This window comes from Notothenia rossii, assembly GCF_949606895.1.
Source record: "Notothenia rossii genome assembly, chromosome: 5".
In the NCBI taxonomy this organism is placed as follows: domain Eukaryota; kingdom Metazoa; phylum Chordata; class Actinopteri; order Perciformes; family Nototheniidae; genus Notothenia; species Notothenia rossii.
In genome coordinates, this window is record NC_136903.1 from 20,554,729 (window position 1) to 20,581,646 (window position 26,918).

Genomic DNA, 26,918 nt, shown 5'->3' on the forward strand with positions numbered 1-26,918 from the left:
AGATGAGTCCGATGAGGGTGGTGTCGTTTGCAAACTTCAGGACTATAGCCAGTGGCGGCCGGCCCATAGGGGCGCTAGGGGCGCCGCCCCCCTCTTCCCACATGTTTGATTGTCACTCAAAATTAAAGGGGACCTATCATGCAAAATGCACTTTTGTACTTCTTTTATACATGAATATGTGTCCCCTGTGTTCCAGGGAACTCACCAAGTGTCAGAAAACACAACCCTCTCTATTTTCCTCCATACCCAAATCTCAAAAAAAGGGGCTGCAACGGATCTGATACAGACTGATCCAGATTTGAACACTTTTATGTTGTCACAGAAGTTGCGCTACGGCTATTGGCCCAACTCCACCAATCAGGAGGAGACAGCCACGGACATTGCCGTTCGAAAGCGCTGGAGACGCTGTAGTACATATTTCAGGCCACCAGATGGTGCTGTTCTCACTGAATCCGAGCATGAAAGTCAGTGTTAAATTGAGCGAAACGAGGAATGGATAAAATGCATTATCTGTTTGGTATTTTGAAAAATAAAAAGTATAAATATGCCTTATATAGGTATGGTCCTACAATATATTATTCAAAAATAGCATGATAGGTCCACTTTAAATTAAAAATGTAAAATATATTTTAATTTTTTAATTTTTTTAATGAACAAGGTAAATAGTATATAGTTGGTATCAGTAAAATGTATAATCTAAAACAAAATGTCGTTTAAAATTGTGTTACGATGTCTAAAGTTACTGATAAGTCACATGTTTCCTGCCTGGCCGCAGCGTGTATCATTACCTCTCGTCTGGGGCGGTAAGAAAGGAGCCCTCAGCCAGAGCAGCAGCAGCCGACACATTGCTGACCGTTGCTATCTGTAAACTACGCTGCCGAAACATAATTTCAGCCAATCAGCGTCGTCAGATCTGATGCTCAAAGGGCGGCAATTTCAGCGCCCGAGAGTTGGTTATGGCCAGCGCCATATAGATAGAAGAGTTGCAACATCTCCGTTCACTCCAATGGACCAGTTTTTTTACAGCAATGGCGGATCATGGAGCCTTCAATAGTTCCCCGGAAGTTAGCTTGCCGCTGACCTCCGGGGCTATCTGCGGCCATAGACTGTATATATAAATGGACGTAGTGTCCGTGACGTCACCCATAGGATTCTGCAGAGTGGCCGAGAAGCCCTTAGTAGGCGGAGTCGGCCACTAACGGCTCGACAGCGGCGTCAGAGTCTAATCCCGCCTGCTCCAAATAAGGGCAAAGAGGCGGAGCCGAGGCGGGACCTGCTGCCTCCGAACTGGAAGTAAACAGAGCTAGCTCAGGCTAAGAAGCTAAGCTAACATGAAATACATGCATACCAAGTTACTGCTAACAGTGTAGTTCCCCTATATAAACGTTACATTCATAATCAAATGAGACAACCTGCAAGAGAATTAGCTATATTTTGTTATTCTTAATGCTTGTCATTCACACGTTAAGAAAAGACGGACTCCACCGCCCGGACCTAACGGAGCCGCAGTGGGCTAGCTCCGGGACGCCGGCTGGAGCTAGCCCCCTGCGGCTCCGTTTGCTCCGGCGGCCACCACTGGGATAATTGGGTCCCCTATTAACATTTGCTCCCGTTTAGCATTATGGGCGTCATAGCCATAAACTATAAAAGTCTTACCCAAGGCTGAATCATAAACTAAAATGTATATGTATGTCATACCTGCCAACCCTACCGATTTGGGCGGTAGTCTACCGCTTTTGACATGTTTCTACCGCCTACCGACTTAGCTGGCTTTCTCTACCGATTTAAAATCTTCCCAAACTATAACGAATAAAAATGACACTCCATAGACACTAGACTCGACTTTTGGTGGACACCGTTTGAAGCCTGATCGCATCATACAAACAGTAGTCCTCTGTGTTCTCAATCATAACACTCCGTTCGATGTCTCACTATGGGATGAGCCTCAACGCGTATGCAAACAGAAGCATCAATCTCATTACGCCAATCCTGATTGGCTGGTGATCTTGACGTCTACGTCAGGGAATCCACGCACCCTATAAGTAGCTTGCGACACGACGCAGCGTCTTTCAAACACCTCTTCTCGCTTCAGAGCACATTTCCATTTATCAGTAGCCGGGCTAGCTTGGCGGTCCACAGACTGAACCCAAAGCTAACATTCGTTCGACGGGCGCTTGCCGGATACTTTTTTGCTTTGCAAGCAGACTGAACAATATTAACACACCAGTTAATATTGTAATCTGCCTCGCCGTTTCTTTCTTTCGAAATTACGGTAAGGTTTGATTTTTTCTTCAAACTAGTAACATACCTGATACTAGCTTTTCTTCCCTCCACATCGACACCACAGTAGCGAGGACGTTCTCTTTTCTCTCTCACACCAGAGGAGACGGAGATAAAAAAACAAAAGGTATTAACACACCAGTTAATATTCTTTAAAGAATAAAATCTACGCCGTCGATTTTTCCTTTCGGATTAACGACAAGGTTGGATTTTTTTCTCAGTAACGTACCTGTTACTAGCGTGTCCACTCCACGCTGACACCCCGGCGAACAAAGATGGACCCTTCTCTCCCTCACACCAGAGGAGTCAGGGACTCGGAGGCTCGGCTATCCGGCTGCGGGTTTCAGATCTCAGGCACAGACTCACACCAGGTCTGCTCGTCCTGCCTCGGGCTGGAACACGCCCAGGAGGCTATCGATAACCCCGGCTCGTGCAGGCATTGTGCCCGCTTCACCATTAAGAGCCTCCGCCGACGGCTAGCACGCCAAGCTAGCTTGTCGGGACAGGACCCCCTCATGTCCGCTGATTCGCCGGCCGGCAATCAAGACATGGTGGCGTCCGCCACAGAGATTGAGCCCCGCGCTGTGTCAGGCTGGGGCTCAATAACAGCGGCAGCCGCTGAACCGGAGCCCCGCGCCGTGTCAGGCTGGGGTCCAGTGGCGGCAAGAGCCGCGAGAGCAGAGCCCCGCGCTGTGTCAACCTCGGGCTCCCAACTGGACCTCACCATGGTTCCACCCGCGGAGGATGTCCTGGAGTTGGACTATATGGAGGAAGAAGAGGATGCCTCTGAGTTCCTCCTGTCTGACTCGGATGAGCAAGAGGATGACATCTTCGTTTCATCGGCTCAGGCTGCAAAGCCGGGAGCGATGTCCGCTCTCCCGGGCGAAAGCACACCAGCTTTGCCCTGCCTAAGTATGGCAGGCCGCTGCATCCAGGCTGGACATCCCATGGCCTGAAGTGGCCAAGGAGACCTCCAGATCTCACTACAAGGGGAAGCAATTGCCCCAAGCAGCGAGGACGAAGAGGCAGCTCCTTCCAGCCTTTCCGGAGATGCTGGACGAGGTGTCGGTTTCGTGGAGAGACCGCCCTTTCAGCAACAAGGCCCCAATCCAGGGTGCCTCCTCCAGGGCTCTCGACTAATTTTTTTCACTATCCTCCCGGAACCGTCCCGAAATACAATCTAACCCATCCCAAAATTAATGTGGACCGTCCCGAAATTTAAAATATGAGTTTTTCTACATTATCATTAGCTAGAATGATTCAAAGTGAGCTTTAACATAAATAAAACATCATACAAATCATTAGATCAGGGATGGGGAACCTTTTTCCTCTCAAGGGCCATTTCAATGTTTTAAACATCCTTCGAGGGCTGTACAAATTATTGACCTCTGCTTAAAAATACTAAAATCACAGTCCATTCATTTCGCCTTTCTTTCATGCCATGCAAAGAAAAAGCAACCTCTGAATCCAGATATCTCACCATGACTCGTGCATGCATTCACGTGCACGGTTGTGGCATGACCACCACAACAGAAAGTATATTGGACACAAGATATGTGCAAATGTATTTAGTTTCCTATCCATGTTGACATGATTTAAGTGGGGGGGAGACCTAACCTCCTCTAGGGGGGCCCTCACCTCCCCGGGAAGATTTTTTTTTAAATGTTGAAGTTAAAAGCATCAATCTGGTGCACTTTGAGAGCAACATTAGGAGATCTATGGATACATCTCTCAACATCCATATGAAACAGAACTGGAAGCAGATGTATTTTTCTTTATGGATATTTTACAAATAACTCCCCTTTCAAACTGTATTGTTGTTTATTAATAACAACTTTTATTTACTGTCATATAGTATTTTATACCTGTTTACTTTATTCTCTTGTTTTTTAGAACTATAATGATCATATAAAGATGTGCCTTTACCTCACTGGTTGAAGAAAAAGCTTCTTATATTCGTTAGCATAGCTAGCTAACCAGATGCTAATAACAACAAAGTTATTGACTGTATGATCAGTATGACAGATGAACAGATCGCCACTGGGCTTACAACTGAAGACACAGCCACGCAGAAACTGCGGCATGTGTACGGCTCCTTATGGGTACTGCACTTTTTGGAAGTGCCGAAGCGACGTTCTGGTGCTCCCCTGCCATGCTCCCCTGTCAGACGAGACATATACCACGTGATGACACGTTAGGCTCGTGTTGTGTTCAAGGACCCTGACCTTGGCCAAGAAAAACAGGCACTCGCCTGTTTCATTTTTTTGCGGTCTAGATCTCTTTAATTTTTTTCTTTTTTGCGTGTGTTTATAAATTGCCTCGAGGGCCGTAGCAAATGGTCTCGCGGGCCGTATACGGCCCGGGGGCCAGAAGTTCCCCACCCCTGCATTAGATGATAATTCATCAACCTTTTTATTTGAGTAAGTCAGTCAATCACATAAACAAAGGCCAAATATATTTAAACAAACACACAAACGAGAAAATTACTCTAATATTGAATCCAAGCAAGTCCCATCCAATTAACAAAAAAATCCAACACTCTGTCCTGAAGACAGAACCCAGAGTAACCACTAACCAGGATGACAGTCTGTAACACAGTCAGGAGACCTTCACAAACTGCCCCGCCCCCTCGCACACAGACGGGAGAGAGAGATCTCGTCTGGATTAGAAAGCTCGAAAATACATCATAGACGCATGTTGTAGTCTTATTGCATATTAGAAACGGAGTTGGCGAAACTAAAACTGCCATATAATGTTTATGTAGCAATAATACATATGATATATATTTTTTAAATGTCTCCAGTACCGATAAAAAGTCAGATAACTTCGGAGCTTAACGTTACCACTGTCTTTAATAATTCCGGCCCGGGGACCGTTTAATACCGGGGCTCGGTACCCACCCCTACATGGGGAGAGGCGCAGCATATTGCTAAGGACTAAATACGATGGAGGGTTCTCATCTCAGCCTTGTTATTACATCCCATAGGGGATGAAGGGGAGTAAGTAAATAAAGAGGCCGGGGCTCCAGGGTCTGGTTCCTCTGTGCGTTTTTGTGATGTAACGGTAAAACATTTCAGAATTCCTCCACGGGATGCCATTGTCATTGTACATCACTCAACCCGCGAAATACACACACTCAGAGCCATATAATAGATAAATGGCGCTGCACACACTCAGTACATAGCTAGACCCGCACATTTGCGGGCCAGGAATTCGCGGGCACTGGCTGACAGCCGGCGGCACAGCTGTAGCTACGTACTGTGTGTGTGTGTGTGTGTGTGTGTGTGTGTGTGTGTGTGTGTGTGTGTGTGTGTGTGTATTTCGCGGGTTGCTAAATGTTTTGTGCGTTTATGTTGACAAGGAGGTTTAATAACTGTGTGCTACACAAAACGTGCAGTCAGTTTCATTTTCATCGCCGTTCATCTCTCGTCCCAAATTCGTCCCAAAATATTTTTTTATCCTCCCCGACACTATTTTTTTCGGCCCCGGTACGACGGGACGTCCTTAAGCTCGAGCCCTGGCCTCCTCCCTGGACTGTGAAGGTATGGAGAGGCTCGGCCTGCTCCGCATGCCGCCCATGGAACCGCTGGTGGCACCCCACCTCCAACCGAGGCTGGCTTCGACACCGAGCAGGAACCCCACGCTACCGGCAAAGGCGGACCGTTTTCAGTCAGCGATGACCGAACAGGCCTATAAAGCCGCAGCTTTGTCCGCCAGGGCACTCAACGTCTCCTCGCTGCAGACCGCCTACCAGGCGGAGCTCTGCGAAGACTTGTCGAGCAAACCTGAGCCTGCCGTGTGGGACGAGATCGCAGCGATCACGGACATTTGCCTCCGTTTGCAGCGCTGCGCGATCCAAGCCATGGGCAAAGCACTGGGAATTATGGTGGTACAGGAGAGAGCCAGGTGGCTCAACCTGATAAACCTTCCAGACCGGGAAAAATAGGATGTTCTGGACATGCCTATTGTTCCCGAGGGCATATTTGGCTCTGCTCTAGCTTCGATGCAGCTGAGATGCGAATCAAAAAAGAAGGAAGACGAGGCTCTCCAGCTCTGTCTCCCCCGAAGGGTCCAGCCGCCACCTTCAACGGTCCCGCGGCAGGCCTTCACTCAAGCTGCCTCACGTCCTGCCCGGTTCAAGATACCGAAGAAGCAGAGACCACAGCCCGTCCCGGGTCCCTAGCCCAGGCACAAGGCGAGGATGAGCTGGCCAAGAAGATCCCCGGTTCCGGCAGCTGCCGCTCAGGCACAGCCGACCCAGGTTTTCAGCCACCAGGCGAGGAAGAAGAATCGGGCGGCCTGAAAGCCTCTTCTCTTCTCCTCTCCTCTCCTCTCCTCGGAAGTTCCCTGTTCCCCAGCTCCAGAAGACGTTCCAGTGTTAGATGCTCATGTGTTTTCGGGGTGCCATCATGCCCCCATCTTCCCGCCGCCTCGAGTGATGCCAGAACGTCATCCTCAAGTTCGCACGACAAGGGAAATGGACTTAACATCAAAGACAGCGAGTTCCGCTGCCTGTTTAAGTCACACAAACACATATCATTATTGTTTCCTAATAAATCATTTTCCACTGTCGTTTCCAGGCTTGAAGCCAAGGGCGCAGTCAATAAAAATGAAAAGAAAAACAATAAAAACAATAAACAGTCTGTCGTCTACCCCTCTTTTGAGAGCGGCTATGGCCTCTCTCAATCCCGTCTAATGTCCAGGCTTGAAGCCAAGGGCGCAGTCAATAAAAATGAAAAGAAAAACAATAAAAACAATAAACAGTCTGTCGTCTACCCCTCTTTTGAGAGCGGCTACGGCCTTCACAATCCCGTCTAATGTCCGCCTTTTGAAAGCGGCTACGGCCTCTCTCAAAAGGCGGACATTAGACGGGATTGTGAAGGCACCACCGCCATGCGCATGCGCAGTGTTGGCCGGGGTTGTCAACCTGGGGTACCACCGTGTTCAGACACTAGAGGGCCCCATAACACAACAAATAAAGACACAGAGGGCAGACGACAGAGATGTGACATCTGCGCTCGCTTTAAGAAGCGAAAAGTGGAAGATGCTCAAAGATTCTGCTTGGGCTTTCAAGACAGTAACACGGGGCTACAGGCTCCAATTCGCTGTCACCCCCCCTCGCTTCTCGGGCATTCTGTATTCACAAGCCCGGGGAGAGTCGGCCCATATATTCTAGAACAAGAGATTTTCTCGCTACTAGAAAAGAAGGCTATATCGATAATACCCGCCGAACAGAGTCAGAGCGGCTTTTATTCCAAGTATTTCCTCGTTCCCAAACGGGGAGGAAACGGGATTCGGCCTATACTAGATTTGAGAGCTCTGAACAAATATCTCAAAAGATACAAATTCAGAATGCTCACTCACACATCTCTGTTGCGTCTCGTGCGCCAGAACGACTGGTTCACATCAGTCGACCTGAAAGATGCGTATTTCCACATCCCAGTATATTACCCACACAGGAAATATCTGAGGTTCGCCTTTCAGGGTGTCTGTTACGAGTACAGAGTCCTTCCCTTCGGTCTATCTCTCAGCCCGCGAGTGTTTGTACGGTGTACGGAAGCCACGATAGCCCCGTTAAGACAACAGGGTATTCGCTTGGCAACTTATCTGGACGACTGGCTGCTTCTCGCACAGTCGGAGCAAGAGGCTATTACGCAGACGAATGTCCTCGTAAAACACCTGCTCGATCTGGGTTTCGTAATAAACACAGGAAAGAGCATGTTGTCCCCAGCCCAGACTGTATTCTTCCTGGGCCTACACCTGAATTCGGTGCCCTTTACAGCCCAGATGTCAGCAGAAAGAGTGAAAGCCTTCAGAGCTTGCCTCGCTCATTTCCGGCTACGCAAATATGTTCTCTTCAGATCATGTCTGCGGTTACTGGGGCTCATGGCGTCAGCCATCCTGGTGGTACTATTGGGACGCTTACACATGAGGGAGTTTCAGCGCTGGGTAGCTGCTTTCAGACTGGACCCTGCGCGTCATGGCGCGCGGAGAGTGATGGTCATGAAATGCGTAATGGCACTGCACCACTGGCTACACCCGACTTTTCTAGTACGGCGCGTGCCTATGAGTGCTGTCCTATCGCGGAAGGTGGTCACCACAGACGCATGTCTGACGGGCTGGGGGGATATATACGAAGGTCGACCTGTGAGGTCCAACGGTCACACATAAATTATCTGGAGCTTTTAGCGGTGTTCCTAAAACCCTAAAACGCTTTCTGCCTTTTCTCAGAGGACATCATGTCCTCGTGAAGACAGACAACACGACCACAATATCGTATATAAACCGCCAAGGGGGTTTGCGTTCTCTCCAGTTACACATGCTGGCACGCAAACTGATCTTATGGAGCTGCGGACGTCTCCTCTCTCTGAGAGCGACGCACGTACCAGGAGTGATGAACCTCGGGGCAGATGTGCTGTCCAGAGTTGCACCACTATATGTAGACTGGACTCTACATCCAATGGTTGTGAGTCAGCTGTGGGTGCGTTACGGCCAAGCCGCGGTAGATCTGTTCGCATCAAAAGAAAATGCTCAATGTCAGCTGTTCTTTTCAATGCGCGATTTAAACGCACCGTTAGGCGTGGACGCGCTCGCGCACGTTTGGTCCTTCTGTACGCGTTCCCACCCCTGGCTTTGATAACCCCAACTCTGGCCAGAGTGAGAGAACAACGCCACACACTGATCCTGATAGCTCCGCACTGGCCTGCAATGTACTGGCTGGCGGAGATATATCAGCTGCTGTGCGGGCAGCCGTGGCAGCTCCCACTACGCAGGGACATACTCAGTGGTGTAGTCCAGGGTATACGCAGGTATACGGCGTATACCCACTTATTTTTCAGACAGCATGGCGTATACCCACTTCTCAATCACCGCTGGTGCGCATTATTTAGTAGTGGCTCAATGTCATTTCATAGTACTGTGAAGACTCATGACACAAACCTACTCTGCCTCATATTGGCTAACTCTATGCCTTCGCTGGTTAGATTGGTCAGGTTTTCAGCGCGAGAACTGATGAAAAACCAATCAGAGGCAGAGTAGGGCGGGTCTTAATAAGGGAAAAAAACTGCATATAGACAAATGTCAATTTACTTTCAACTATTTGCCATCAGTAGCGTGGCGTGGGGAAAAAATTAGGGGAAGCCAATAACACGTCCTTTCTTTTGGGGTGGGGGGGGGGGGGGGATGTGGTGGTCAATATAATAACGTAACCAGATGAGTGATTACAGCACCCGGTATCATTTTACACGCATTTGTATCATACAGATGCAAGACTTACACACGCCTGTGACCGACGGGTCCGCACCATAGACCGCACGCACTCTCCAGCCGAAACTCTAATAAGCATTCATTCACAAACTAAATCAGGAGACCTTTAACGTTTTACGTCCGATTAGCGCCTTTTTTCCTCGCTGTACACAGCTCCAGTTTGGGCATTGGCCTGTCATCAGATTGTATTTGTTGTTGCTGCTGCAGCAGAAGTTTAGTACAATTATTTTTGATTAAATACTCCAAATCTCAACCCTCAATAATTGCACTTGCTTCAGTTGTTTGCTACTTTCTAACGGCGGTGAGAGTGGTGCAGTGACGCTATCTATCTTCTATCGATTAGATTTATGATTCGAAAATTATAAAAGTAGGGTAGACATGTGGATATTATCCAACTGAACAAAACATGCATTTATCTAACAGGTTCGTTTTCCACTGACCTTATTTCGAGCTATTTTTCCAAATTCCTATGGAGAAATCCCATTGCTTTTTTTGTCGATTTGTCATATAAATCCATGAGGGAAACCGAGCGCAGCTTACTTCCGGGTTTTATGACGCGTCACTGCGCCTCTAAATTGATGTGATTTGATTGGATTGTGAGGCAAGGGAAGCCGGCCGCCGCTGGCTTCCCTTGGCATGGCCCTGACCAATCACAGGTTGGCAGGGGCATGACGTGAGCCTCATCTGATTGGTCAATCCCTCCATTTTTTTTCACCAAGGGAAGCCAATTTCGGCTAGCCTCCTCTCGCAACCGAGAGTGCAATCTACTGTTTCACCTTAACATCTAGAGGGGCGCTGTTTCACTCTTTCTAAAATACTCAATGAGAATGGGGGAGAGACGGGCCGGCAGCAACACACAACAAAGAATTTCCGAAATCAAACAAAGTGTTTTTATTTATTTATTAAAATTATAACTACAATCCGAAAAAACAGGGGAAGCCTGGCTTCCCTTGGCCTCCAGGGGAAAACGCCACTGTTTGCCATTACAAAAATTGTATGAACTGTTAAAATGAAGCGAGCCATTCAGACTAAAATTTACTTTTACAATAAACGTCCTTGTGGAACTACATCGGCCAGCAGCTCAGCTACAGATAGTGAGGCTAGAACACCGGAGCTGTTAGCTGATAGCCCTGTTATCATCAGCCCTGACATCAGCCCAACACCTGCGCTCCCTCCGTCCCCCTCATCCGTTGAAGAGGATGCTGACAGGGAAGGAGATGAAGACGACAATAACGGTGGGTCTCACTTCTATATTTTAAGATTTTTGTAACAAATCGTAGCTAGGTAGTCATATATACTAACATAAAAGTAGTAATAGCATTATTTTCGTTAATAGTTGGTTTCAACTTTTAAATTTAGTATTTCTGATTCTAGTGGCGCTAGTTAGCTAGTATAGCTTCATGGCAATGAGCACAGCACACCTTAGTGAGACAGAAAGACATTTGGAAAATACATCCATTATTTGCTGCAATCCATATTTATTACTCTGAACTTTATTGTGTCCCTTATGCTAAGTGTCTGCCCCAACTTTATTTTCCCGACATTTACATTTATCTTGTACACAAAATCCATCCCCATACACCAGAGATAGCCTGAAGGCTTTTCAAGAGCATAGCTAGGTACCACGCAATCTGAAGAACGTTAGCGCTTAGCTAACGTTAGCTAACATAATGCTAAGATCATCGTGTGTTTGGTGACGTGACACAGCTATCTGCTTAATTGTAACATTAGCTGTGGCAACTGAAGATTAGTGTTTTGGATTGTCAGCGTTTTCCTGTCAAATGGAGATAAAAAATTAGCTAGCTAGCACTAGCAGCTACATAATTTGAGGTCAAATGTAGCTAGTGCTAATTTATAGGAGACTGCACAATCTGAGGGTAGATGTTGGCTGCCAGTGGTCTCTTCTAATTAAAGACAGCCATTTATCCTGCCGATCTACCTCTTTTAGGATTGAATAAAGTCTTATATCTGTGTTACTTTGGCGACTGTTGTTTCAGCCAACAGCTTAAAAATAGCAAGGGCATTTTGACCTTGTGCGACGCACAGCCAGATTCGGGCATAGCGACGCTACGTGGAATCCACGAATTTGGATACATTATGAAAACGGGTACTTTTATTTTGAAGGCAGGATGCGGTAGGAAGTAAAAGACGTATATGACGGTAAAAGTTTAAAAGTGCGTCTTCCTCACGAAAGGAAACGTGCTGTTGTTTACCAAGGACCTGGTTGAAAAGGGCACAAGGTTTGTCTGTGTTTAGGTCTAATTTGTGTGCAACATTGAGTCACGTCATAACGCCTTTTCTTAGAAGAGTTTTCACACTTTGTATTGACACAGCCATGGATAAAGCTACAGCTAGGCCCTGTGTAATTGACTATTTGACTATTTGGGGGCTAAAATGAAAAAATCTAACAATGCAGATTATGAAGGTGACAACTTTACACTTTTGAATAGGTTATGGTCATTGTTCCCCTTTTATAGCCTATAATTCAATCACTTTTGTTGTTCTTCCCTTAGACATCAATAATGACTGGCCTGACCTGTGGACTTTCAATCAAAAAGAGGATTTTAAATCCAAGAACCCCTGGTTGGGATCCAAAAACAAAAAACTTGGTAAGTTTAGGTATCTTGTTAGTTTAGGTAGCTTCTGAAACAGTGGACACACATTAATATTGTGTGCGTGTGTGTGTGTGTGTGTGTGTCCTTTTATGTATATGGGAAAAATAGACCATGCACACATACAGCTGTGGATACAGTAGTTACATTGTATGTTTATGCTTCACAGGATGTCTGGTTTGTAGCAGTGTGAACTCCATTGGGATCAACAAGGAGCAAGGTGTATCACTCTCAAGAGAATGGATGAACTTTGAAATTCAAGTGTCTTCTCAGGGAAGTAGAGAAACAAGTCTGTCAGTCTTGAGAAATAAGATCAGGAAACATGCTTTGTCCAAGGCACACTCTCAGGCTGTGAAGGTGGCAGAACAACAAAAAGAATCGGCCATTGAGAATGCAGTGGAGGTTATGACTGAGTCCTACAAGAAGGAAACTGATGCTGTGTTCCGAACAGCCTACCATTTGGCCAAAAAGAACAGACCCTTTTCTGACCATGAGAGCCTCATTGAGCTGCAGGAACTGAATGGTGTTAAGATGGGCTCAATACTTCATTCACGTTACAGTGCAACACAAATCATACAACATGTTGCCAGTGAGATGCAGAGCAAAATTGTGAGTAACATAATAGCATCATCCACGAAGTTAGCTGTCCTTATTGACGAGGCCTCTTCTTTAAGTCACAAACCTGTCATGACAGTTTCTGTAAAAGCGTCAATTGAAGGAGCAAGCCCTGAGTTCATATTCCTTGATCTAGTTGAATTAGACAATCAGAGAGCAGATGGCATAGAACAGGCTTTACTCACCTGTTTAATGAAGGCTGGCTTTACAGAAGAGTGGCTTCTTGAAAACTGGGTAACATTTGTGTCTGATGGAGCCAGTGTCATGCTAGGAAAGAAGTCAGGAGTAGCAACCAGGTTGACCTCGAGATTCCCAAGGCTCTTTGTGTTGCACTGTATGAACCATAGGCTGGAACTAGCTGTGTCAAATGCTGTTGATGAGGTGACGGGTGTCAACCACTTTAAAATATTTATGCAGAAGCTATATTCACTTTATAGTATGTCGAACAAAAATGAGCGTGAACTCAAAGATGCAGCAGCTGAAGTAGGCTCACAACTTCTTCGCATTGGCAGAGTTTTAGATGTACGCTGGGTGGACAGTAGCTTTCGTACTGTTCGTGCTGTGTGGACATCCCTGGGAGGTCTTGTGCAGCACTTTAAGAATGCGTCTTCCGATGAGATGAGGTCCACCAAAGAGAAACAAATGTACAGAGGTTTATTATACCGTCTTCAAAGTCCTGAATTTATCTGTGACCTTGGGCTCATGTATGACACTCTCCATGAACTAAGTGTCCTGTCACTGGAGCTTCAAGCTCATTCTATAACTCTCCTCAGAGCAGAGCATCTGCTGAAACGCTCAATCAGAGTGATACAGTCTTTCAAAGAGAGTCCAGGTGAAAAATACTGTGAGGCTTTAGAGGCAAAAGAGGCTGGGGAGTATCGCTCTATAGCTCTAGTAGGAAATGCAAAGCTGAAGTCAATCAATCCAGGCCAGTTCTTACAAAGCCTTGTGAACAATCTTGAGCAACGCTTGTCTTTCAAAGATGCGGTCATCAAGGACTTCAGCATCCTTGATCAGAGTAAATGGCCATCAAACCCCAGCATTCGCCATGGTGAAGACCAGGTTAAGCGACTGTGCAAGTGATTTCACTTGTGCACAGACCAAGCACTGAATGGGATGCGAGACCTACTGGAAGAGCCCAATAGTGAGCCCAAGGACCTAAAACCACTCATGAACTGTATGAAGACATTCCCTGTCAGCACAGCAGAGTGTGAGAGGAACTTTAGCCTTATGAACAATATAAGCTCAGACAAAAGGGCTGTACTACTGATCTCAAACATATCAAACTTGATGATGATTAATATCAACGGCCCCCCTACTTCTATGTTTGATCCTCAAAAGTATATGAGGACCTGGTTGAAGAGACACCGTGCTGCCACTTCTATGCGTTCAAGGCAATGCGGTGTGAAAACTCCTGCAGAAAGCAAGTCTGTCTGGAAAATACTGTAATATGAGCACTTACTTAGAAACCCAGCACTGGGTTGAGAGAGTCACTTTGGTTTTCATGGATATGTTGTAAAATGTATATATTTTTGTTCATTGTTAACTATATATTGTTGTTTTGTAACATATCGTTTTGAATTTATTGTTGAATTATTTGAATGATGATATTCAATATTTGTGGTGATATTTATTTATATATATATATATATATATATATATATATACACTATATTGCTAAAAGTATTGGGTCACCTGCCTTGATGTGCATATGAACTTAAGTGACATCCCATTCTTAATCCATAGGGTTTCATATGACGTCGGTCCACCCTTTGCAACTATAACAGCTTCAACTCTTATGGGAAGGCTTTCCACCAGGTTTAGGAGTGTGTTTATGGAAATATTTGACCATTCTTCCAGAAGCGGCAACTGAAGTTGGATGAAGAGACTGGCTCTCAGGCTGTGCTCCTAATTCATCCCAAGGGTGTTCTATTGGTTTGAGGTCAGGACTCTGTGCAGGCCAGTCAAGTTCATCCACACCAAACTCTGTCATCCATGTCTTTATGGACCTTGCTTTGTGCACTGGTGCACGGTCATGTTGGAACATGAAGGGGCCATTCCCAAACTGTTTTCAAAGTTGGGAGTATGGAATTGTCCAAAATCTCTTGGTTAAATTACCTCACAAATGCGCTTCTGGAAGAATGGTCAAAAATTCCCATAAACACACTCCTAAACCTTGTGGAACGCTCTGCTTATTTATATAACAAATAATTCACTCATGAGAAGGAACGACAGATGTCCCGTAATGTAGTGGAGTAAAAGTAAGATATTTTACTTTGAAATGTAGTGGAGTAAAAGTAAAAAGTCCCCCAAAATGGAAATACTTAAGTAAAGTACAGATACTTCAAAAAAGTACTAAAGTACAGTAACGAATTACATTTACTTCGTTACTGTCCACCACTGTGTGTAAGTAATACTGAGTAACTATACTGGGTTAATATTTTTGGGGTGAACTAAATAGAGTATATCACTATAAAACAGGGCGATAATCCTTTGCACTATGGGCTGCTTAAAAAAAATTGCAAAACTAAGAGTATACCCACTTCTCCAGGGACCACTACACCACTGGACATACTGTCTCAGGCGGGGGGGACGATCTTTCACCCACACCCAGAGCGCTTGGCACTATGGGCCTGGCCCGTGAGTGGTACAATCTGAATACAGTGGGGCTCCCTCAGAAGGTGATAAACACTATTCAGAGTGCAAGAGCTTCCTCCACCAGGTCTCTCTATGACTGTGAGTGGAGGGTGTTTGAGGAGTGGTGCCTTCAAAAAGGACACATCTCTTTTCAATGTCCTGTCGGGGTGATTTTATCATTTCTACAGGACCTAATTGATAAACACAGAGTTTTCTCTACGATCAAAGTGTACCTGGCTGCTATTGCTACATGCCATGTGGGCTTTGAGGGAAAGACGGCTAGTCAACATCCTTTGGTCTGCCGTTTTATGAAAGGGGCTCGCAGGCTCCTCCCTGTTTCCAGGTCACTGGTGCCCTTATGGGAATTGGCAGTGGTTTTAAATGGGCTCACTCGACCTCCATTTGAACCCCTGGAAGAAGCTGACATGAAACACCTGTCACTGAAGACAGTGCTGTTACTGGCTCTGGCATCTGCCAAGCGAGTCAGTGACATTCATGCGCTCTCTGTACATCCTTCATGCACTCAGTTTGCCCCTGGGCAAACGAGAGTGTTGCTGAAGCCCAACCCTGCCTTTATACCTAAGGTTGTTGGCTTATGTACCCCCATTGACATTGTGGCATTTCCTCTGCCGCTGGGTTCCTCTGAGGAACAGCGGCCAAATTTGCTGTGTCCAGTTTGTGCTTTACGCACCTATATCGACAGGTCAAAAGAGTTTCGTTGCAATGACCAACTCTTTATATCCTGGGCTAACTCTCAGAAGGGCAAGCCCGTTACCAGGCAACGGCTCTCCCACTGGATTGTGGAAGCGATTGCTCTGGCTTAATACGATTCAGGGTTTGCAGGCACCAACGGGCCTGCGTGCTCATTCTACTCGTGGACTGGCTACATCCTGGGCTTTGTTCAAGGGTGTTTCCATCCAAGACATTTGTGCAGCAGCGAGCTGGTCCTCACCGCTCACTTTTGTCCGCTTTTACAGGCTAGATGTCTCTGCTCCAAGTGTGGCCCGTGCAGTGCTGGGCCCCGTGTTGAGTCAGGGTTCTACCTGTTAAGTTCCGGTTGTTTTGGTGATTTTCGAGATAAGCATGTCTAGCAATACGGGAGTTTCAATATCCCATAGTGAGACATCGAACGGAGTGTTATGAATGAGAACTTACGTAACCCCAGTTCTCAGAGTAACATGAAGTGAGATGTCTCACCAGACGGCCCTTCTTGCTAAGGCGAAGCGAGAAGAGGTGCTTATTTTGAATGACGCTGCGTCGTAGCGCAAGCTACTTATGGGGTGGGTGGATTCCCTGACGTAGACGTCAAGATCACCAGCCAATCAGGATTGGCGTAATGAGATTGATGCTTCTGTTTGCATACGCGTTGAGGCGCATCCCATAGTGAGACATCTCACTTCATGTTACTCTGAGAACTGGGGTTACGTAAGTAACCTATAGTTTCTGAAAGAGAAACAACTTGCAGACCGGGGGTAACGCTGCGGGAAAGGCAGAGTTACCCCCGACGAGGCATTTGAGTCCTGCAGGATTTCCCCATTAATATCAGTGTCTCGAAAACACATGTTGGCGACTGAAAGACATCCAGTGTTTGGTCTTTTCCGGAAGCATCCTACAGTGTCTCAACTTAAAGAGGACCACAAACACACACAAAATATAATGCAATTTTGAGATTTGGGGATATTTATCTCCCATTCTTTCACTTTTTCTGACATTTTCAACACCAAACATGTCGTTAATGTGTTTAGTGAACTACAGCAATCTGAAAGCCTGTACATTTTTATATCACACTTTATCAGTATAAAAATGCAGGAAATGACTTTTTTAATGCAGTATTTTCTGATTTATGGCGCAACACAAAGATATTTCGCTCTGTGCAAAGCTTTGACTCTAATATGTCAACAACATGAAACAAGAATATGAACCTGGCTTTATCCAATGTTCACACAAGAGTTCTACATCCTGACACATCCTTCATCTACACTGTCTCAACTGAAAGAGGACCAGAAACACATTAAAAATATAATAAAATGTGGAGACTTTGGGATATTTATCTCCCATTCTTTTACTTTTCGGGCATTTTACAGACCAGACATGTCATTGATGTCACTGTTTACCAAACTACCACTTTTTCTGAAAAATGCATAAAATGATGCAATATATGTTAAATACATGGTTTATACATGTAATAACTGGGGTTCCATTTCTTCTGATTACCTAATTTGGGCGTGCACATTTGCCACGCGCAAACCTACCTCTTTTGGATTTGGAAAGGTTGGCATGTATGGTATGTATAAAGGGTTACGTCCTTAGCTGGCTAATAAGTAACAAGCTAAGCCACCAAGCACACAAACACCTGCGAACGGGATTAACATGTATAATATTATTATTTTAGACTTCTTGGAAGTTCTGTTAGTACATTCAAGCGCACAGCACGACATTGTCTGGTATTTGTAACAATATTCCCTAAAAGGCACAATCACCACGAACACGGCTAAAGCTAAAGGGTCAAGTACAGTACTATGACTAACTAACGTTGTAACCTCTATGGTTGTAGCCTAGCAGAGTGGACAAGTTGTTGTTAGCTGACAGTGAGGCATGTACATGTCCATCAAAGTGACCACGCCCTAATTTATGCAAAAACTTTAAGACCTAATATAAATAAAAGGGTCGTGTTAGAAAACAATTCACTCACAGATTCATAATCATGAAGATGGAATCTAACTATATCGATAATAATATTTATTGCATCCATGGGTAGAAACATGTTTTTTTCTGCTGTAAAGTTGTGCCTTTTAGCATGGGGTTCTATGGAAATTGCTCCTTTCTGCAGTCAGTCCCTAGCGGCCCATGTATGAACTGCAGTGTGTTGCACTTCCGTATTGGCGTCCCGGCTGTTCCCCAGAGTTTGCCGCTTGGTTGCAGCATAATAGACCGTTCGTGATGGACTTTTAAAGTTAAGAAGACGTTTAAGATTTATATTGCGGATATTATCAGCACATCTGAGTCAAATTAACATGTGTATTAAAGGATGTTAGTGGATTATCCCTAAATCAGTAGATTTAGGGAACGTTTACAGATAACAGATTAGGCTAGGATTCCGGATAAAGTTAGCAACACACGTTAACCACGAACAGCCTATTAATCCGTTCTCCTCATGTTATTTCAACCCAACGTTGTGGAATTAGAGAAAAAGGGCTTCTAAACGTGAATTTATCCGTGGTCGAGGGAGTTAAATATTAGTAAAATATAACATTGGGGCATGTGTGATTGTAATGAGTGGAGGTGGAGAAATTACGATCTCCATTTTGGAGTAGGCCTACAAGCTAGTATAATAAATGTAACGTTACACAATAATAAGCAAGAGAGCTATGTGTGTGTGTGTGATACATCGCTATTGATATGAATTTAGAGTGCATATTTGAGAATTACAAACAGTAAACAAAAACGTAACTTATGGGTGAGTGTTTTTAGTGTATTCTGTTGATTATTACCTGTCTGTATTATGTTGCAGCTCAGCTGATTTTGAAATGATGGCAAAGGGAGAGGGACCTAAGTGAGAGTGAAAACACAAGGTACATTTAATACTACTGTTGTATATAAGTAAGCATACTAAACATATATTCTATCACTGTATTATATAACTAATCTTGTAAGTGTATATTAATAACCTACTGTATGGCAGGTGGAGGGACAGTGATGTTACAGGTGGAGGAGCAGGGATGTTGGCTGGGTGCTGGCAGGTGGAGGAGCAGTGGTGCTGGCAGGTGGAGGAGCAGTGGTGCTGGCAGGTAGAGGGGCAGTGATGTTACAAGTGGAGGGACAGTGATGTTACAAGTGGAGGGACAGTGATGTTACAAGTGGAGGGACAGTGAAGTTACAGGTGGAGGGACAGTGATGTTACAAGTGGAGGGACAGTGATGTTACAAGTGGAGGGACAGTGGTGTTACAGGTGGAGGAGCAGGGAAAACGTTTTCTTAAATTTGTTTTTCCCTAATTTTCATTGTTTTCTTGAGAGCTGCATTTTCCTTCCTTATTTTTCTTAGTGCAGCCTTGGCTTTTTTGGTGATTCCTTCTTGTCTCTTTAATTTTTTTAATAGATCTGTTTGACTGGCTGCTGGTTCCCTGGTATGCTGACTGGCAGCTGGTTCCCTGGCATGCTGACTGGCTGCTGGTTCCCTGGCATGCTGACTGGCTGCTGGCTGACTGGGTGGTTTCAGCTCTCCCTGTCTCTCCTCACTAGCCATGTCCTCTCTTTCTTCAACCTCAATTTCCCTTCTCTCAGTCTCCTGATCCCTTCTTCCCTCAATCTTTGAGACTAATGTAAGTAAATGACATTTCACTGTTAATTGTCGAACATTCTAAATATTATACCACTTAAAAATAAGAAATATTACTTTTATTATTAAGAGTTCAGACTTATTATACCTGTGTCACCTTTCACACTATAGCTGTGATCTTCAGCTACGGGCTCTGTATTGACAGGTCCCAGGGTGCATCACGGTGCAGGGGCCCTCTTCCTTTTGACCACAGGGCGATGCACAAAGATGGTGGGAATAACATCTGCTCTCAGCCTAGTCTTGCCCTTTTTAGTCTTGAAAAACTGGTCTGCATCAAAATGTGCCTAGACACACACACACACACACACACACACACACACACACACACACACACACACACACACACACACACATATTATAGTTGAGTTTTGACAGCATCCATCAAACTAGATTTGTTGCCTTAATGGTCTGTTTTCTAATATTTCTGTGTTTCTGAACCACGTCTGTGTCTGTATATAATGTTCGTATTTAGTCTCCTGATTTTAAATGGGAATTAAATCATTTGAGTGTTCCCAAAGAACCGGTGTTCTGCAGTTTGTGTGGGCCTACTGTACTGTTGCACAGTTTACTGTAGAAACTATGTCCAGGACAAGGTATTTGGAATGTTTGGAAGATTCATAGCTAACCACACTGAAGATTATGAAGGTATTGATCAGTCTTCTCATATCTCTAACATCAACAGAAGTCATAATTTAAGGGGTCATTTCTCAAAATGTTCCCTGTGTGGTTTATTCACCATTACAATAACCCAACCTAAAATAATTTACACCAGTCGCCACTGACTATAGCCATCCGCTGCCTTCTCGTGTACCTTGGGGAAAAGGAAGAGGACCTTTTCAAGGTGTTTAGCGAAGTAATTAAAAATCTTGAAATAAAATAAAATCCATGGGCAGTGACAAAATCACTGCTCTCTGTCAGTTACATTTTTAAGCATATTGCACTTTTGGCCACACCCCAATCAATAATATCTTAGCAACGTTCAGCATGGATAGGTGTTGACAGCAATGGCATGGGAAAAGGATTGTGTAAAATGTGAAAAGTGGCTTCTGCTCTTCACTTAACCAGTTCGAATATTGTATGGAACCTGCAAAAAAAGATGAGAAGGTAGTGGTACACTAAAACTTGCACGGTTGTGATTGACAAAATCTGTCCCCATGCATTTAAACACTAGGCAAAGTACTCAAAAGCACCTCTGTGTGTCTTCAGGACCACATTGCCATGATGACACACACATGCAGACTCAATAGGTGAAAACAATACCAGCGTTGCTTTAGCAGCTGGTAATAATGGCTCTGAATTCGCTAAGAGTGACAGTTTAGAAAGTATGCAATTACCTAATTCATTATCTCTTATGCGCTAACCTATTATTCAATGTGCTTCAAAAGGACATGAATATCGCCTTCATCAGTGACCGGTCCACCCCAGGAGCTGACCATACGATGGCAACCATCGTGGTCGAGGGGAAACAAATTAATGAGCAAGCATTCTGTATTACATTTGTTCATACTGTTTAAAATAATGACTGTCGGCAGTGTAAACATCCTTGTTACATCTTTTGTAAAATGGATGTGTGTGATCTGCAGATTGGTGGCCATTGAAAGTTTGTTACTGTAGTTTTACAAAAACTTTACAGATTTGACATATTTGGCACTGGTTTTAAATATGCACAGGCCTCTAATTTCGATGTGATGGCAGCATTTATTCACTGTGTCCCCATTTCATGGTAATATGGCTAATGTGTTTATTTATTATTTTTTGTGGGGCAATTTACATTTTTGTTATATATCTTTTTTTTCTCAAGATTTAAATGAAGCTCAGCGCAAGTTCTTTCAGGAAGACTGGGTGTATACATTCACTCCACAGCTGCATATAATCAGGTTATCACAGGCGTTCTCTTTAACCAATTACATTTCACCTCATTCTCCAGCAGCCAATCAACGAGCTGCAGCCAATCTATAAAATGGTTCTCCTCTCTCCTGCAGTCAGCTGTGATTTCAGGTTTTCAGGCCTCCTCCCCATCCACCTCCTTTCATCATATCCAGTGCCAGGAGAGCTAATCCAAAGACCTCATCACATCCCCTCTTCATCCCATCTCCTCATCAAATCCAGATCTTCAGCAGCATCATCAGTGTCTAGACCGTGGGGGGTTTCCCTATGCTCACGGCTGCATTTCCCCCTTTAGATATATGATTTCAGGATCGGGGTATAATCGCCAAAGACTTAACATTTATCATATGGCATGTGTCAATAAATGTTCAAACAAAATGAAGTCTCTCCTGATTGAAATATCATGTGTTGAAATAAACAACTGCAGTTCAAAATAAAAAAGTGAATTGCCTAACATTTTTGTTGTGAAATTAGTTAATGTCTTTCTTTAAAGGGAAAAAACATGAAAAAGCTAAAAAGAAAACTATTGAATAACACATATTTGGAGCATCTTAATTTATAAATGTCAACTTAAAAACGTGTGTTCACAATGATGGTAATTAAGTATATACAACTTGAAATTCCTGTTAAATAATGTGGTAAAACTAGTTGGAGAAAATTAATCTTTGGAGTAATCAACTTAAAAACTTGTATCCCGAATGAGGGTAATTAAGTACATACAACTTGAAATCCTTTTGAATAATGTGTTAAAAAGTTGGAACAACTTGATCTTTGGAGTAATCAACTTAAAAACTTGTTCTTATGCTACCAATTATTAAGTAAGGGGTAATTAAAAACACCTCTGATTTTAGAGGAAAAGCCTTCTCCCATAACTCAAATAAGTTTGTTGGTTTAACACAATTTCATTAGAAGTTGTCATAACTCAATAAACATTGATGCAAACTGTTGCGTTGATTTTCTTTGTTGAGCCAAAGCATTTGTTTTTAGAGTGTAGCGTCTGCCAACGAAGACAAAACATGCAGATGACAGCGATGATACAGCTCTCTTGCGCCTTATGTCTGTTAACTGTGATTTGAGAAGCCACCGGAATTAATTTTAAACACGTTTATTGCTTGCTCTTGAGTGGTTTTTCTGCAGCTTCTCTGGATTTCAGTACAAGAATAGGATTTCCTTCACAATAATCAGTTGTATTAGTTGAACAGATTATTATCAACAAAGTGCAGCTTAATTGTTAATTGTACAAGTACTCATTATGAAGGACTCCTTTGTGTGTTCAATTATCAATAAATGTGAAAGATGGTGGTTCATTTATTTAAAAAATGCATGCAATAGTTATTATCGTGTTATATATAAAATATTAAGCTGTAAAATAAAGTTGGTCAGCTACATATAATGCAATAAACAGTTCAATGTCCATGATATAGACATACTGTATGTGTATGAAATACATGTTAATGAGATAAAGGTTGTTGTGTATAAGCAAACTGTAGTTGCACAATCAAGAAAGTATAATCTGTTCATGTTGTGACAGGTAGGAACATAGTTGATAAAATCACAAGTTCAAACCTGTGTAGAAATAATATGAATATTGTTTTTAAATGGATTTTGTCTTTTATGACATGGACATATTCCCAGAAATAAATATCAATAGCTTTCCATAATTCTATAATTTCATTCACTAAATGCTGCTAAATGCTTTCCAATTATTTGTTTTATAAGCTAGTGTGTGAGAGGTCAGCAGAGAAAATGTAAATTGAAGCTAGGCTAGCATAATAATTTGGTTACACATTTCAATGTACAGTATGCCTAAAACCTATTTTTCCTATTACACACTGAAAAAATTATCATTCCATAAATCATTCTCAAACAGGGAGGGGTTCAGATATCATACAATTAGGATTAACAGCTCTCTGCAAACAAAAATATATATGTAAATATGCTCATAACAACATACCTAAATTGGGTTGAATTGAAACATATTATGGCAAACTTTGCTACAGATCCAAAGAAAATCAATATGTTCTCCATTGTGCCCTTGCAAAATAAACATGTAATGACAAACAAAGCTTGAGGCCACAACGACCTTTAAAAAGGCTTTTGTGACCCTAATGTTGGACTTGTCAATAAATACTTAAATGTCAATCTGTCAACTGGCCTGACTTGAAAAGACACGTGTTTTATCCCCTTAAAAAACCCACATAACTGATCTTGTTACGTTTCCAAGAGCATTATCAAATCATCCAAAAAAAAAAAAAACATGACATGATACACCCCTAAAGCTTTTGATTGGCTTTTGAAAAGAAAGGAAGCTATGATTGGAGTTTATTTTGCCTCAGAGGAGTGGTTTTCAAATATCAAACCTAGTCACATATAAATGTGGCAATAAGGCTTAGTACTCTTGGGGACTATCCAGTTCAAATTGCTGTGAAATCATGGCGAAGCACTGGAGTTTCACCTGTTTAGTGGCACTAGTCTTGCTACGATGCTCAGTTAGAACCCAAGCTCAAGAAAAAGCTCAGAACTCACGCTGGCAAGACCCTTCACCACGGATGGTAAAAGGCGTCTCACCACCTCGAGATCCTCAACATCCTCAACTTCTTCCACCACCATGGATCCCTAAAGATCCACATCGACAAAATCCACAACAACAATATCCACCACCATCATGGATCCCTCAAAATCCACAACTACCAAAGTACCCTAAAGATCAATCACCACCAAGGATCCCTCCACGTCCACAACAACAACATCGACAACAACAAGATCAATCACCACCAAGGCTCCTTCAGCATGATCAAATGCCCCAGGTTCAACCAGCTCAACAGCCAGGGTTTCCTAACAAATATTTACAAAATAATCAGGAAACGCAGGTGCCACAGACACCTTCAGTTTACAAACCAAGTGCGGTAAAGCAGCCTACAGCACAGAGTTGTGTCGTTGCAGAAAATGTGAGAATCTCATGTGGAGGTATACATATCTCTGCCGCTGGATGCGAAGATATAAACTGCTGCTTTGATGGACGACAGTGTTACTATGGAAAGGCAGGTGAGCATTCTAAATGGCTGTCATGCTTGGACATAAATGGTTTATCCAAAAAATTAAGTTTTTATTCTTTCTGTTTTTTGTTTTTATAAACACCTTTGATCCATACCTGTTTTTGTGCCACCAGTGACTGTCCAGTGCACCAAGGATGCCCAGTTCATCGTGGTTGTGGCCAAAGATGCCACTCTGCCCAACATTGACCTCGAGTCAATCTCACTGTTGGGACAAGGGCAAGGCTGTACACATGTTGATTCTAATTCAGACTTTGCCATCTACAACTTTCCTGTTTTTACCTGTGGCTCTGTTGTTATGGTAAGCCTGATTTTCTCTACTTTTCAGCTAATACAGATAGTTTTCAAACACTGTTATCCTATTTTTTTTTACTTTTAATAGGAAGAGCCTGGTGTTATAATCTATGAGAACAGGATGTCTTCCTCATTTGAAGTGGCAGTTGGGGATCGTGGAGCCATTACCAGGGACAGCCAATATGAGTAGGTGGTACTTATTTCAATATGTTTTTAGTGTCAAAATAAAAGATCTGACCAAGCAAGGTAATGCCAGTTTTCTCTTTTAGATTGCTTTTCCAGTGCCGGTACATCGGTACTTCTGTTGAGACTTTGGTTATAGAAGTATTAGATATTTTAACCCCTCCCATACCAGTCGCTGCCCAGGGACCCATCAGTGTACACCTGAGGTTGGCTAATGGTGAATGCAATACAAAGGGTTGTAATGAAGGTAAGTGTGTGCAGCCTGTTTGTAGATCATTTTATGTTACTGGCTGTCATACTAACCTGTCTCTGCTCTCACAGTGGATGTGGCCTATACATCATTTTACATGGACACAGACTATCCTGTGACCAAAGTACTGAGGGACCCTGTGTATGTGGAGGTACAACTCCTGGAAAAAACGGATCCCAACCTCGTCCTGACTCTTGGTCGCTGTTGGACAACTACAAGCCCCAACCCTCACAGTCTGCCTCAGTGGGACATTCTGATAGACGGGTAACTAAAACATCAATTTAAACCTTGTTTACCATGCTGTTCGTCTGTTTACTCATTGAGAAAACTGAATATGATCTTATGAATACCATAGTCCGATCGATACTAACAGAATTTTGAAGGCAACATTGAAAGACATTTCTTAATATTGGACATTTTAGAGTTGAAAAATAAATGTGTCAGTGCTCTCAGGTCAACAACACACTATATGTTTCTCAACAACTTCAAAAATATATTTGGATTTTCCATCCTGCAATTACTTCTTGGTCAACAAAATGTTGTTGATAGCTTATATCACGAGGCTCAAATGACTGGTGTCTTTATTGTATTTGATTTCACTGTTGCTTCTTGATATCATTTTTCTTTCCTCCAGGTGTCCATACAGGGATGATCGCTACCTGTCCGAACTGGTTCCGGTCGGACCGTCATCTGGTCTACAGTATCCAAGTCACTTCAGGCGTTTCATTCTCAAAATGTTTACCTTTGTCAACCCTAATTCAATGGAACCCCTGAGTGAACAGGTAATTGTTAAATCTCGTGTTTACTGCTGCAACTATTTATTTTTGTATTGCTCTGCCAACACCATTTTTCTTGTTCAGGTGTTCATTCACTGCAGCACAGCCGTGTGCACTAGTGGAGCGGGTCTCTCCTGCGAACCATCATGCTTCACAAAAAGTAAGAGATGAATGTATAACCTGCAGAACTCCTGTGCAATATGTATTGTATTCTGACATTGTTTATATGTCTGTGTGTAGGGAGAGACGTTCGGGCTGCGGACAAGAGCAAGGCTCAGTCAAAGGTCGTGGTTTCTGTTGGACCAGTGATCATGGGCGCCCCTCAGCAGTAAACAGCACAGCTTCAAGCTCGAGAATCTGCCTGAAAACATGTATTAAAAGATTTGAAACAAAAACACTGTTTAGTTTTTAGTGGTGTGAAATGAAAATGACTGGTAAATCAAGAGTATAGTGTTTCGAAGGGATAATTAATTGAATTTCTAAAGATTGTAGTCACAGTTGTATAAATAAATATTAGCTTTAATCAGGCCCGGCTCCAGGATGAAATTACTATGGGGGCTGTTAAAAAATCTGAGGGGGCGATTTCTTTTTCACAACAACGACAATTACTGGCAATATAATTATTTGACACACCAAGCTTTTTTCCTTCTCACTGCTCTACAATCTCTTTGCTTCTTTATTTTTATTCCGGATTGACCCCTCTCATTCTGTTCTTTTCCTCTGATCTT

General features: G+C 43.5%; 2 protein-coding genes across 22 annotated transcripts in view; both read left to right on the top strand.

Annotated features, from left to right (window-relative positions):
- The window catches only part of LOC307039561 (E3 SUMO-protein ligase KIAA1586-like), a 67,017-nt gene extending 44,937 nt beyond the window's left edge, over window positions 1-22,080 (top strand). For 2 of the 21 annotated variants that reach the window (XM_079681709.1, XM_079681716.1), the window contains exons 2-3: window positions 18,922-19,198; window positions 19,508-22,080. Coding sequence is in view for 8 of the 21 variants with exons in the window: in XM_079681714.1 (XP_079537840.1) it covers window positions 10,556-10,781; window positions 12,060-12,155; window positions 12,328-12,767; window positions 19,508-19,723 (978 nt within the window). In the remaining 13 variants the exon portion in view is untranslated. Of the gene's footprint in view, window positions 1-10,383; window positions 10,782-12,059; window positions 12,156-12,327; window positions 12,768-18,921; window positions 19,199-19,507 lie in introns of those variants that run through there. The other 19 variants (XM_079681718.1, XM_079681714.1, XR_013808258.1 and 16 more) reach the window with 19 other exon arrangements.
- Window positions 22,081-24,010: 1,930 nt separating this feature from the next.
- Window positions 24,011-26,585, top strand: LOC307039876 (zona pellucida sperm-binding protein 4-like). Its single transcript, XM_079682306.1, has 8 exons — window positions 24,011-24,679; window positions 24,804-24,988; window positions 25,070-25,167; window positions 25,251-25,411; window positions 25,486-25,678; window positions 26,049-26,196; window positions 26,275-26,350; window positions 26,431-26,585. The coding sequence occupies exons 1-8, from the start codon at window positions 24,067-24,069 to the stop codon at window positions 26,520-26,522; spliced, it is 1,566 nt and encodes a 521-aa protein (XP_079538432.1). The 5' UTR covers window positions 24,011-24,066; the 3' UTR covers window positions 26,523-26,585.
- The last annotated feature ends 333 nt before the right edge of the window (window positions 26,586-26,918 follow it).